Here is a 14,443-nt window from a genome sequence, read left to right on the forward strand (position 1 = left end):
GGATGGAGAACCAAAAGGCACCTCCTACCCCTCAAGCAAACTTTCTCCCACCCTGTAATTTCCAAGGGATGAAATGGAATCTTGGCATAAACCACGGCCTCCCACTGAGCTAGAACTGATAAGCAACTTCTAGAACAGCTTGCTCATACAGGACATCCTTCAGCTGGGGATCTGAAAGTACTTTACAATGGTGAATTGGTTAAGCCTAGAGATAGGTTAGTATTCCAAAAATCAACCTGTATTATAATCCCAGATTGCTTTAGATTCTCTGGCCTTCAGTTTACCTGTGATCTTCACAGGCTCCTACTAGGAACCGATTACCTAAATCCCTTAAAATTAGTGTTTTGTCCAAAATCACATAGCAAGTCAGCAGCAGAGCTGAGAACAGAATCCAGAAGTCCTGACTCCTAGTCTCTAGTCTAGCAGTAACTACTCGACCATCCTCTGTCCTGAAATACATGTGAACAGTTGCTCCTCTGCCAGGTAACACCAGGAGAAATTTTAAGAGGGGGGAAAAAAATTTCACTGTGTCCTTAATGTCAGTGATATGTTCAGAGAAAATTTTAAAGACCCCCCTGCAGCATTTTGTAAGACCAACTTTGAGGGAAACTGAGATGCAGTGTCAGAAAGGAGGAAGCAGTAATTACAGAAGAAGGTGTAAAGGGTGTTCCAACGATAACTGGAGTTCTTTTTAATGGCCCAGCTATAAAAAAGCATTTGTGGCCAGTGCCCCTCCCCCCACCAGTCACTTCTCTTCCCAGACACAGTTTGTCATCACAATTTTCTCATTCCTAGTAGTGAGAAAGTGTGTTTATAATTAGGATTTTCTAATGTCAGATTATAAAGGATTTAAAGCATTCCATTCTGGGTCGCTGGGTTTTGTTATACGGTAGCCTCATTCTCTCAGAAGTCCTGTTCTTTGCAAGTCCATTACAAGCCTCGATTGGCTGGAACGCCAAAATTAAGACACCAGTTCCGCAGCACAGACAAGCTATAGCAGGCAAACAGGGCCTCGTTGCTAGTGCTGTTCGCACTTCAGCAGCTCCGCCTCCGTGTTTGAAATCAAAGCACTGAGACCCACCAGTGAGGTGCATAACTATGAGCTTCGTTGGTCATGTCTGCTCTGCATGAGTATTCACACAGCCCAGATTAAACTCCAAAAATCCTGTCATAACCCATACTGAGGTCAGTGACAAACCCAGTAAGGATTCTCTGGAGACTCTTCTGTCTTACTGGGGAAAGAATCTGGAAGAGATGTCCCCATGACGTTACAAAGTCTCTCAGAACACTGCTAGGAACTTCTGTAACCATATTAATAGCATTAGCTGCTCTATATCCTAAACAACCAGATACGGATATTAGAGTTATGAGGTAACATCTTTATGGAACACTATGCCCCTGCATGTTATAACCATGAGTAACAAACCGATCAAGAGCACCAATGTACAGGGTATCTGCCGAATAATGCTGTCATAAATATAAAGGGAAGGGTAAATACCTTTAAATCCCTCCTGGCCAGAGGAAAAACCCTTTCATCTGTAAAGGGTTAAGAAGCTAAGACAACCTCGCTGGCACCTGACCAAAATGACTAATGAGGAGACAAGATACTTTCAAAGCTGGAGGGTGGGGGAAAACAAAGGGTTCTCTCTGTCTGTGTGTTGCTTTTGCCAGGACCAGAGCAGGAATGCAGGTCAGAATTCCTGTAAAAAGTCAGTAAGAAATCTAGTTAGATATGCATTAGATCCTGTTTTGTTTAAATGGCTGATAGAATAAGTTGTGCCGAATGGAATGTATATTCCTGCTTTTGTGTCTTTTTGTAACTTAAGGTTTAGCCTAGAGGGATTCTCTATGTTTTGAATCTGATTACCCTGTAAGGTATTTACCATCCTGATTTTACAGAGGTGATTCTTTTACTTTTTCTTTAATTAAAATTCTTCTTCTAAGAACCTGATTGCTTTTTCATTGTTCTTAAGATCCAAGGGTTTGGGTCCTATGCAAATTGGTGAGGATTTTTATCACGCCTTCCCCAGGAAAGGGGGTGTAGGGTTTGGGGAGGATTTTGGAGGGAAAAACGTTTCCAAGTGGGCTCTTTCCCAGTTATATTTGTTTGACTCTTGGTGGTGGCAGCAATAAAGTCCAGGGACAAAAGGCAAAATAGTTTGTACCTTGGGGAAGTTTTAACCTAAGCTGGTAAAAATAAGCTTATGGGGTTTTTCATGTAGGTCTGCACATCTGTACCCTGAAGTTCAGAGTGGGGAAGGAACCTTGACAAATGCCCTCTCATTTTTTGTTTTCCTCGTGCTCGTTGCAGTCCCTGCAGTCACTTTCAGTTGCTGCACTAGCATTGGCTAGGGACACTCCCGGGCTGCGGCTGTTACATCTTGTATGATATAGAGATAGCTCAATGCAGCCTCATCTTATCCAATTGTTTTTCTCTTCCTGCATAACTAGGTCCTCCTGGACTGCTGTTTCTACAGCTGTTACAGACTTAAAATGAATGTAATTAAGAAATAAACACACAGAATGAGGAGGAAGTCTCTTTTCTATCATTCTTTAAGTCTATAATATGATAGGGATGAACTGTATGTTACAGACAAGTTCAAAACCAGTCAGGTCCTGGCCAACAGGAGCTTACCTTTAAGTTGGACAATGGACACTGGAAAATGAAGGTTACAGTAAAAGATCATGCAATATAATTTTGTAACATACACCTCTATCTGACTATCGAGGTACTTAATATGATCCCCATCACCACGGCCGCACAAATAACAACAAATTGATTCTCACAACACCTCTCTGTGGGGAAGCATCATCACCATTTCACACATGGGGAACTGAGATGACGTGATTTACCATAGATCACCCAGGAAGTCTGTGACAGAACCTGAAACAGAACTCAGGTCTTCTGAGTTACTGTACAGTACCTTAACTATAAGACCATCCTGGCTCAGACTATCCTGTTGGTTCCTCTGTTAAACACATAACTAGGGTGACCAGATAGCAACTATGAAAAAACGGGACAAGGGATGGGGACAACAGGTGCCTATATAAGAAAAAGTCCAAAAAAACGGGACTGTCCCTATAAAAACGGGACATCTGCTCACACAACACATAAGTAACTTGAACAAGGGGTTAATATGCTGAAATATTACCTTTAGGTTTGAGGGAACAAATTTAGGCAAGAAGGCTGAAGTGGTGGAACAGAAGCCAACTGAAATAAATGAGCCTCAAATCTGAAGGAGTAGATTGAGGTTGCATGTGGAACATAGCATTTGGGAGAGTTTTCCAGCATGGGGACACTGATGTAAGGATCCATTAGTGGGAGGGGAGTTAGCAGGGTGGAGGTTGAGTGGAAAAGTAGGGGGAGAGGTGATGTAGGCAGCATTAGAGCTGGGCAAAGCCTTGAAGGTGAGGATTAGGCGTTTTTGAATTTCTAGTTTATAAACACAAACTTACGTTGGCCAGCAGCAGAAATCTTGACAATTGTCTCCTGGTTGGCATGAAGTTCTTGTAGACCCCATGTGAGCAGCACTGTGGGATCAAATATATATTAACCCATTAATCTGATTATTTCTAAACTATTTAAAAATACTTCTGCAGGGCATTCATTCATGTTAGTGCCACAGACACTGATTAAGATGTAATTAAAGTGGGTGGGTAGGAGTGGTAAAGAATTTGCAAAAACAATGTTTCTTGGGGTTCCAATTTACTCTCTGAAACGTGCCAAGTTTACAACTCAAAATATTGTCTAACTAGGGTTGCCAACTCAGATTGGGATCTGAAAAATCAAGTAGTGTTTTGATTCCTGTATCCTCAACAGGATCATCAGATCTCTGTTCTTCAGAAGGAACATAGCAGGATGCACTAATCAAACAGGGGGGGTTTTTAGTCAGTAGCGCTAGGAGATAGGATTGTGAAGGAAAAGACACAGCTGACGTCTTATGTCAACGTGCCAGTGTACAGTGCCACTTTTCTGACTGCTACAACACACCTTACATTTGGTGGATATCTAGGCTTTATCTGTTTTATAGATTAATATATTCTAAGTCCAGAAGGGTCCATTACGATAATCTAGTCTGACCTCTTGTATACCACAGTTCATAGAACTTCCCCAAAATAATTCCTAGAGCAGAGTTTTCAGAAAAACATCCAACCTTGATTTAAAAAATGGTTAGTGATGGAGAATCCACCACAGCCCGTGGTAAATTGTTCCAAAGGTTAATTGCTCTCATCCTTTAAAATGTACGCATTATTTCAAATCTTAATTTGTCTAGCTTCAATTCCTAGCCACTGGATCATGTTAAGGGCTTTGTCCGCTACACTGAAGAGCCCATTATTAAATGTTTGTTCCCCATGTAGGTACTTATAGACTGTAATTAAGTCATCCCTTAACCTTCTCTTTGTTAAAATAAAATAGATTAAATTCTTTAAGTCTATCACTATAAGGCACGTTTTCTAATCCTTTAATCATTCTCATGGCTCTTCCCTGAATACTGCAATATACCAATATCCTTCTTGAACTATGGACACCAGAACTGGTAACAGTAGTTCAGCAGTGGTTGCACCAGTGCCAAATACAGAGGTAAAATAACCTCTCTACTCCTATTTGAAATTCTCTTTATGCATTCCAGGATTGCATTAGCTCTTCTGGCCACAGCATTGCACAGGGAGCTCATGTTCAGCTGATTATCCACCACGACCTCCAAATCTTTTCCAGAGTCACTACTTCCCAAAATAGAATCCCCATTCTGTACGTATGGCTTACATTCTTTGTTCCTAGATGTATATATTTGCATTTAGTCGTACTAAAACGCATATTGTTTGCTTGAGCCCAGAGATCCATATTGCTCTGAATCAGTGACCTGTCCTCTTCATTATTTACTATTCCCCCAATTTTTGGGTCATCTGCAAACTTTATCAGTCATGATTGTATGTTTTCTTCGCCAGGTCATTGATAAAAATGTTAAATAGAATAGGGCCAATAACTGATCCCTGGGGGACCCCACTGGAAACCTACCCCGTCACTGATGATTTCCCATTTACGATTACATTGAGACCTTTCAGTTAGCCAGTTTTTAATCTGCTTAACATGTGCCATGTTAATTTTATTTGTTCTAGTTTTTTTCATCAAAATGTCATGTGGTACCAAATCAAATGTCTTAAAGAAGTCTGCAGATGTTACGTCAACACTATGAGCAGTTTGGCTGATTAAAGGTAATCTCATCAAAAAAGAGAAAGTTAGTTTAATAGGATCTGTTTCCCATAAACCCATGTTGATTTGCATTAATTACATATACCCTTCTTTGTTCTTTATTAATTGAGTCCCATATCAGCTGCTCCATTATCTTTGCCGGGATTGATGTCACGCTGATAGGCCTATAATTACCTGGGCCACCCCGCTTACCCTTTTTAAAAACTGGCACAACATTAGCTTTCTTCCAGTCTTCTGGAACTTCCCCAGTGCTCCAAGAGTTATTGAAAACCAACATTAATGGTCCAGTGAGCTACTCGACCAGCTCTTTTAAAATTCTGGGATGCAACATATCTGGACCTGCTGATTTTAAAATGTCTAACTTCAGTAGCTTCTGTTTAACATCCTACAGAGCTACTGTTGGAATGGAAAGTGCTCTCTCATCACCATATGATGAGACTGCATAATCTGTGTCTTCCTCAAATACAGAATAGAAATATCTATTGAACACTTTTCCGCCTTATTATCGATAACTACCATTTCCATCTAATAATGGACCATTATCAGAATTCTGTTTCTAATGTATTAAAAAAACTCCTTATTGTCCTCAACTCTGGAGGCCATAGATTTCTCCTTGTGTCCCTTGACTTCCCTTATCAATTTTCTACAATTCCTACCTTCCACTTTATATTCATTACTATCAACTTCTCCTTTCTTCAATTTGTAATATATTATTTTTTAATTTTTTTTATAGCTGGCTTCATTTCCCCTCTAAACAAACTCTTTTTTTAAACCAGCACAGTCTTCTTCCTCAATTATGGCATTGTGGTTTTTGGGACATCTAGTAAGGGGTTCTGAAATGATTCCCAATTATCATTCATATTTTTCTAGTTCTTCCTCCCAGCTGACTGGGCTCATAGTTGTTTTCAGCTTTGTGAAATTGGCCCTATTACAGCAGCAAGTGTATAGATTACTGGTCTGGCCTTCATTCTGCTGGCACGTTATAAGTGTGATCAAGTCACAATCGCTTGTACCTAAGCTACCATTAATTTGTAGTTCTGTGATCAGTTCCTCTTTATCTGTTAGGACAAGGTCTAAAAGAGAATTCCGCCATATGGCAAAGAGACAGAGACTTAAAAGTGAGGTGCTTCTCCGTGCAGGACAGGGGGGCTAACCACTGACACATCTGAGAAGGACTTGCTGGAGGGACTTGGTCCAACCTGAAATGCTGACAAACCTCACAAGAAGGGGTGATATCCAACTGGGTGCGTCTCAGGACCTTAGTTTTGTTTTCAGAGACCTGTAACTCTCAAGTGCTTTCAGAGCAAAGTTTCTGTGGGTAAGAAATTCCTTTGCTAAGCCTGTATTCCCAGCTTTCCTGCCAATGTCTCCAAAGAGATTAAACTAGAAGTCCAGAAGCCATAGCCTAAGTGGACCTCTAGGGTGAGTACGTATTAGCAACTGCGGGGGCTCAAGAGGTTCCAGACACTGATTCAGCATCTAGGGTGGCTGGGCAGTAGTGCCTCATGTCCCAAAGAAGGGTGTTAGACAGGATGTCTGAACCTGCCCTATAGTCCCGGAGCTAGAAATAGCGATTACGCTCTATCCAGAGCCAATGGGCTCAAAAGCACTTGAGACCTCTCGTTTGGGTCCACTCACAACAGCCTGATGCCTGGACAGTGGGGGACTAGCCCAGGCTGTGACATAACATTTGTATGAACTCTGCAGCCCAGTCAAACATTGGACAGCTATTGCCATCTACATTTGCACTCTTGCTTGACAGAAAGCATCCATCCCTTTTCTACTGCCTCTCTCCTAGCCCCAATGGTGAATATTTAGGGATAGTAAAATTCTCCCGTGTTGAGAGCCCCTGCAAAGATCATATACCACTTGAAGCCCACTTGAACCTTCAAAATGGGGCTCAAGCAGTGCAGAGGGTCAACCCTCTACAGCAGAGGTTCTCAAACAGTGGTCTGCAAACTCCATTCAGGTGGTCTGCAGATAGTTCTCTCTAAGGTCAGCTCCCAGACTGCTGCGCTGGGCATCACAGCATGGGGAGTAGATGGCCAGCCCTCTGTGGAGAAAGAGGTGGTTAGGGACTATTTAGAAAAGCTGGACGCGCACAAGTCCATGGGGCCGGACGAGTTGCATCCGAGAGTGCTGAAGGAATTGGCGGCTGTGATTGCAGAGCCATTGGCCATTATCTTTGAAAACTCATGGCGAACGGGGGAAGTCCCAGGTGACTGGAAAAAGGCTAATGTAGTGCCAATCTTTAAAAAAGGGAAGAAGGAGGATCCTGGGAACTACAGGCCAGTCAGCCTCACCTCAGTCCCCGGAAAAATCATGGAGCAGGTCCTCAAAGAATCAATCCTGAAGCACTTACATGAGAGGAAAGTGATCAGGAACAGCCAGCATGGATTCACCAAGGGAAGGTCATGCCTGACTAATCTAATCGCCTTCTATGATGAGATTACTGGTTCTGTGGATGAAGGGAAAGCAGTGGATGTATTTTTTCTTGACTTTAGCAAAGCTTTTGACACAGTCTCCCACAGTATTCTTGTCAGCAAGTTAAAGAAGTATGGGCTGGATGAATGCACTATAAGGTGGGTAGAAAGTTGGCTAGATTGTCGGGCTCAACGGGTAGTGATCAATGGCTCCATGTCTAGTTGGCAGCCGGTGTCAAGTGGAGTGCCCCAGGGGTCGGTCCTGGGGCCGGTTTTGTTCAATATCTTCATTAATGATCTGGAGGATGGTGTGGATTGCACCCTCAGCAAATTTGCGGATGATACTAAACTAGGAGGAGTGGTAGATACGCTGGAGGGCAGGGATAGGATACAGAGGGACCTAGACAAATTGGAGGATTGGGCCAAAAGAAATCTGATGAGGTTCAATAAGGATAAGTGCAGGGTCCTGCACTTAGGACGGAAGAACCCAATGCACAGCTACAGACTAGGGACCGAATGGCTAGGCAGCAGTTCTGCGGAAAAGGACCTAAGGGTGACAGTGGACGAGAAGCTGGATATGAGTCAGCAGTGTGCCCTTGTTCCAAGAAGGCCAATGGCATTTTGGGATGTATAAGTAGGGGCATAGCGAGCAGATCGAGGGACGTGATCGTTCCCCTCTATTCGACATTGTGAGGCCTCATCTGGAGTACTGTGTCCAGTTTTGGGCCCCACACTACAAGAAGGATGTGGATAAATTGGAGAGAGTCCAGCAAAGGGCAACAAAAATGATTAGGGGTCTGGAACACATGACTTATGAGGAGAGGCTGAGGGAACTGGGATTGTTTAGTCTGCAGAAGAGAAGAATGAGGAGGGATTTGATAGCTGCTTTCAACTACCTGAGAGGTGGTTCCAGGGAGGATGGTTCTAGACTATTCTCAGTGGTAGAAGAGGACAGGACAAGGAGTAATGGTCTCAAGTTGCAGTGGGGGGAGGTTTAGGTTGGATATTAGGAAAAACTTTTTCACTAGGAGGGTGGTGAAACACTGGAATGCATTACCTAGGGAGGTGGTAGAATCTCCTTCCTTAGAAGTTTTTATGGTCAGGCTTGACAAAGCCCTGGCTGGGATGATTTAATTGGTTTGAGCAGGGGGTTGGACTAGATGACCTCCGGAGGTCCCTTCCAACCCTGATATTCTATGATTCTATGAAGGTGCATGCCTGGGCGGCCACTCACAAGATAACGAAGGGGGTGTGGCTCCATTAATTAGGTGCCTAGACCCTGGAGAAGATGCACATGTAAGGTGAGGTGGTGGCCTTGGGGGTACAGAGGGTAGGTGGCGGGGGCAGTGGGATAAGAAGGTGGGGTGGGGGGAATTTGAGATATGCAGGGCTGTGGTCACCAGCTCCAGGGCTGCAGCTACCAGGGAGAGACGGTCCTCCTTCCCAGCCTCGGCTCTGTGGTGGGAAAGAGACCCCAATCCAGCTCAGGGGCTGCCATGGTGGGGTGGCGGGATGAGGAGAGAGAGACCTCCCTCCTTGCCAGCCCCAGCTTGGGGGCTGCCGCGGTGGGGAAGAGAGGGAGAGTCCCTCTCTCCACCGCCGCGGTGGCCCCCCTGTTGGGGCTGGGAAGGAGGGGGGGGTCTCTCCTTCTCTCCACCGCAGCAGCAGCCTCCCTGCAGGGGCTGGGAAGGAGGTGGGTGAGACCCCCCCTCCTTCCCAGCCCAGTTCGGTGGCTGCCACAGCAGGGGAGACCCCCCTTCTTCCTAGCCCCAACTCAGGGGCTGCTGCGGCGGTGGAGAGAGGGCACATCCATCGCATTAGGAAGGTAAGACTACTGATATTAAAATATGAGTTGTGCGCTTTTATCTGTAGAACAAAAAAAAGTTAATTAAGGTTTTTTTATATAGCACTTTTATCCATAGCACTTTACAATAGTTAGCTAACGGTACAAACAACATTTGGAAAGATCATTAAGTGCTCCGCTGAGACCCTCAGCAATTTTCAAGTGGTCTGCAGAAAAAAAAATTTGAGAACCACTGCCCTATACTATACAGATTTCATGGGGGAGACCAGCATTTCTCAAATTGTGGGTCCGACCCAAAAGGAAGTTGCGAGGGGGGGGGGATCAGAAGGTTATTTTAGGGGGGTTGCGGTACTGCGATCCTTAGTTCTGCGCTTCCTTCAGAGCTAGGTGGCCAGAGTGTGGCAGCTGCTGACTGACAGCCTAGCTCTGCAAACAGCAGCGCAGAAGGAAAGGTGGCATCCTTACTTCTGTGCTGCTGCTGGCAGGGGGCTGCCTTCGGAGCTGGGCTCCCGATCAGCAGCCACCGCTCTCCAGCTGCCCAGCTCGGACGGCAGAAGTAAGGGTAGCAGTACCGCAAACCCCCCCACAATAACCTTGTGACCTCCCCCTTCCCCCCCCCCGCCAACTCCTTTTTGGGTCAGGACCCCTACAATTACAGTACCGTGAAATTTCAGATTTAAATCGCTGAAATCATGAAATTTACAATTTTTAAAATCCAACCATCATGAAATTGACCAAAACGGACCTTGAATTTGGTAGGGCCCTACTGGTAACATACAAACACTGAGAGTAGAACTTGTTCCTGCTGACCTGCCTCGTTAGTGCTGCTAGAGACCGAGTCCAGGCGTAGGAATAGTTGTCACTGTGCTCATATCACATCAGGCACGACATGCCATTGTAGGCAAGACCAAGATGTCTAAATCCCTGTGGCTTCCCAGCCAGGGTGAAAACGCTGCGCCTACTCCCTAGAGATGGGACAGGCTTATTGCAGGATGGATTCTCACAAACAGGATGGTTCGTAACACATTGCCCTTTTCCCCTTTGTGTCTGGAAGATCCTACAGCTGCAAAGTGTCATTAGCTAATGTCTGGCTTTACTAGGTTTACTTCAGTGGTTCCCAACCAGGGGCCTGGGGTCCCTGAGGGGCTGCGAGCAGGTTTCATGGGGTCTACCAAGCAGGGCCGGCATTAGACTTGCTGGGGCTTAGGACAGAAAGACGAAGCCCCACTGATTGGTGCTGAAGCCAGAGGCTCTGAGCCCTGCCAGCTGGGGCTGAAGCTGAAGTCTAAGTAACTTCGCTTTGCAGGGCGCCCTGTGGCATGGGGCCCCAGGCAATTGCCCTGCTTGCTACTCCCTAACACTGGCCCTGGCTTTTATATGCAGAGAAACAGTTGTGACACAGCTGGGCCATGGAGTTTTTATAGCTTGGTTGAGGGGGAGGGAGGCTCAGAAAGAGAAAGGTTGAGAACCCCTGCACTAGTTAATAAGCTATAGCGCTGGAAGTGATGCTAAGAGAAGACTCTTCCCAGCCCAGCCATGAAAGGGTCCAGATCAGAAGCACGTCTCCCCAGGAACAAACTGGAATATGTATTTCAATATCAGGGTTTTTAATTAAAATTGGCATTTCTGAGGCTCCTGCTGGGGACAGCTATGTTGCAGAAGTGACATTTTTTACACTTAACAGCATGGCAGCCCTAGTGTACATTAGGGACTTTAAATCCACTACCAACTTGCCATTGGTCTGATTTATCAACCAGAAGAAATGCTTTCATGATTAAATACTACTTGAAATTATTAAAGGCCTTATCTCACATCTGCAGGTGCAGCTCCATTGACTTCAATAGCATTGCACCTGCTGCTATCTGGGGCCAGATCCTCAGCTGGTGTAAAACAGTGTTACACCACTTGGGGGATTTGGTCCCTGAGTCTGAACCAGACCCTGGCCCTACCATAGCTTTTTAGTTTTGCTAATCCTGTATTACAATCAGGATGGGGACTTCTTCTGAAGTCACGTCAAGAAGACTTGACTTCTTCTGAAGGCAAGTCACACTGCCTGCATCACAATGTCCCTATTTCACATGCTGTCTGCTGTGCTACCCCAGGTTTGGGGGCTTTTTGGAAGGCCCAGCCCAAGGGAATCTTTCCCTCCAATGGGTGCTGGATCCAGCCCTAAAATTCTATATTAAAGTAACTCTGATCTCCACTGAAGATGTCCATAATTCCTGACATATACAGAGTACTGACTCCCAAAGTCTTGTCCCAGCCTCCACCGGGGCTTGCATAACAGGGATGAATAATTCAGGGGAATGTCTCTACCTAGAGACTGATCTTGAAAACACTTAATACCAGGTGCAGTGCTTAATACCAGCTTTTTGTTCTGGGTTTGTACAGCGCCCAGCACAACGGGGTCCATGACTAGGGTTCCTAAGCTCTACAGTAACACATAATAATATTCCTGTGAGTAGTTGTTTTGCAGTCAAGCAAGAGTTCAAATTCCATTGAAGTCAGTGGCTCACTCACAGTGCACAGCACGACATCCAGTAATGAGAGTTGTTAGCAGGATTGAATCCTTCATTTTGTGCCAAATTCATGACTAACAACCAACGTGATGGGGCTCTTTCACGGGCACTGACCTGCCACCAGACTCAGAAGTAACCAATGTAGATTTAAAAAACCCACTCATGTTTTCTATTGTGTATGAGCCGTTAAGAGTGCTAGTTTCTTACGGACACTGGGCCTGATCCAGTGGCCACTGAATAAACGGAAAGGCTCCCCTTGACTTCTCTGGGCTTTGGGTCTGGACCATTGCACTGTGTTTGCACTGCGATGGTACTCGTGCATAAGTGTGACGCTTCAGGGCGGCAGTGAAGCTGTAGAACATGCTTGAAGAACTGGATAATGGATGCAGCAAAAGCCTAGAGACTGTTGCAGGTTCAACCTGCTACTGGAGAGCATTGCAACAAGGCACCTCCTCTCAGTCTGCCGCACATGCTCAACTCCCTCCTCTCAACTTCCCAGCAACCTTTTCCCTTCTCACGGTTAAGGAACGTGAAGTACCTCAGACAGAGACTGGGCGATTTTTCCTCTGACTGCTGAAGAGATCCCGTCACGGCAGTCTGAGAAAAGTGCAGCTGAACGTGTATTATACCCAGAAGATTTGGCAAGAACAGTAGCTGCCCATTTGGTTAAGGTTGTGCAGCATCCTTTCATTGGTTGGGTTTGCAATCTGAGGTTCTGTTTAGACTCTCAGCTGCCACTTGGAGTTCAGGCAACAGCTACAGCCAGGTGGCTTTTCTGTGGCAGCGTTGACTGGACGCAAATCTTGTTACTGTCATCCATGCCTTTGTCATGTGATCACAAAACACGTGTGCTTGGTGTTGCCAACTCTTGCCAATGCACTGTGAGTAATGCGATTTTGGCCCCTGCTAGAGCTAATCTGAGTGGAGAAACTCCAGCCTTCAAAATTTTTGGACTGCCAGGTGGGGTGGAGAACAACTGATTGGCTGCCTTCTCAACTTCTCCGCCTCCTGGGGAATAGCAGCCTACCAGAGCTGCTGCAGGAGGCAGGCAAAAGTTCTATTTCCCACCCCTCAGAAGCAGAGAGAAGTTTTTGGATAAAGGAAGGTGGAGAGGGAGCAGCCAACACCATTTTCACAAAAGGGAAGGAGGAAGCAGAAAGAGCCCAGAAGCTCAGGCCAGCTCCCCCCTCCACCCCTTCTGAAAAATGGGTTGACTCCTCTACGCTCCTTTCCTCTGGAAGCCATTTATTTTTATTTCTACAAACTTGGAAGCACTCGGAGCTGGTGTTTCTGTGATGATATTTGGCAATTCCAAAGGAAAGGAAGTGGAGATATTCCAGCCACAGACAAGATGTTCTTCAAAAGCAAAGTTTGGCAAGTCACGTTGTTCTCGTATGGCTCTCACAGCAAGACTAGATCAACCAGCTGGTTGGACTACTCCTAACAAACATGTTTACACTGAAAATAAAATCTGATCTATTTACTCAGCCTTCCTGTGCTTAAATTGTCACAGAAAAAGCCAGGATATCTATTGATCTTCTTTATTTGTGATTGCTTCAGATAGAAATTCTTTCAAAACCTCACAGATGGATTCTCAACGAAATTTTTAAATGTGGTTTTAGTCGCTTTTTACATGTTCACTGTGTGCTTACGCACAAAGAAAAAGCAGTGTGAGTGAGACATTGGTCAGGGATTAGACCAGAAATTAAGCTTCAGATTGGGGAGTGACATGCCCTTATCTCTTCATAACACATGCAGGGACATATGGACTGGGTATTCTGAAAGGTATTTTGCCATCTTCATACTTTGAAACCCCAGTTAGTTAATTAAGGGCCATTTGCAAAAAGGAAAAGGCAGGAGGGGTGTAATGCAAAGGAGTGTTTTGCACAGAAATGAAGCTTCAGGTTGGGGAGTAGCATGTACTGGTCTCTTCATAACAGTTTAACGGAGATGAGTACATGTCCCTTGTGGTGACCCAAGAGGTAATTGGGGTGTAACATGTGCCAGCAGCAAAAATAAAGTTTCAGGTCAGGGGGTGGCATCTCCAAGATACTTTAGTGTATTCTAACAGTTGCAAGGAGGTGTCATTGGGGGTACTGTGTCATTTACAGTCAGTCAAACTCAGGTCCTCATTCAAGGAAGGTGGATGTGTGTGGGAGGTGTAAGGTGTGGCAGCATTTTGTGCAGGAAAAAAAACTGGATCATAGCGTGGTATTTCCCAGCTACCTCAGAAAAGTTCGATGCTCACAGGACACGTCACCCGGGGGAGCTTGAGGAGTATCTTTTACACATCCTCAAATCCCAGTTACTTATTCGAATTAAGAGGAGATTGCATTACAGGGGGGTGCTTGCCGCTCAGAAATGTGTATTCTTATAACAGTACTATATTTTGGTATAAAAGTCAAAATCAACCTCCTGTATTTCCTTGAAATTCTTAAAAGTTTAAATTTACACAGATGATGTATTTATTCTTTTTAAAACAATC

The 14,443-nt window shown here is 44.9% G+C and overlaps 1 protein-coding gene across 3 annotated transcripts in view; it reads right to left on the minus strand.

The window, feature by feature from the left end:
• Positions 1-14,443, minus strand: part of VWA2 (von Willebrand factor A domain containing 2) — a 75,788-nt gene that overhangs the window by 43,873 nt on the left and 17,472 nt on the right. For 2 of the 3 annotated variants that reach the window (XM_084634150.1, XM_084634148.1), the window contains exon 3: positions 3,457-3,531. The exons of the other annotated variant lie outside the window; for it this stretch is intronic. In XM_084634150.1, coding sequence (XP_084490276.1) covers positions 3,457-3,531 — 75 coding nt within the window. The remainder of the gene's footprint in view (positions 1-3,456; positions 3,532-14,443) is intronic. 3 annotated transcript variants of the gene reach the window in all.

The sequence above is a fragment of the Lepidochelys olivacea genome (assembly GCF_965140295.1).
Source record: "Lepidochelys olivacea isolate rLepOli2 genome assembly, chromosome: 7".
Taxonomy (NCBI): domain Eukaryota; kingdom Metazoa; phylum Chordata; order Testudines; family Cheloniidae; genus Lepidochelys; species Lepidochelys olivacea.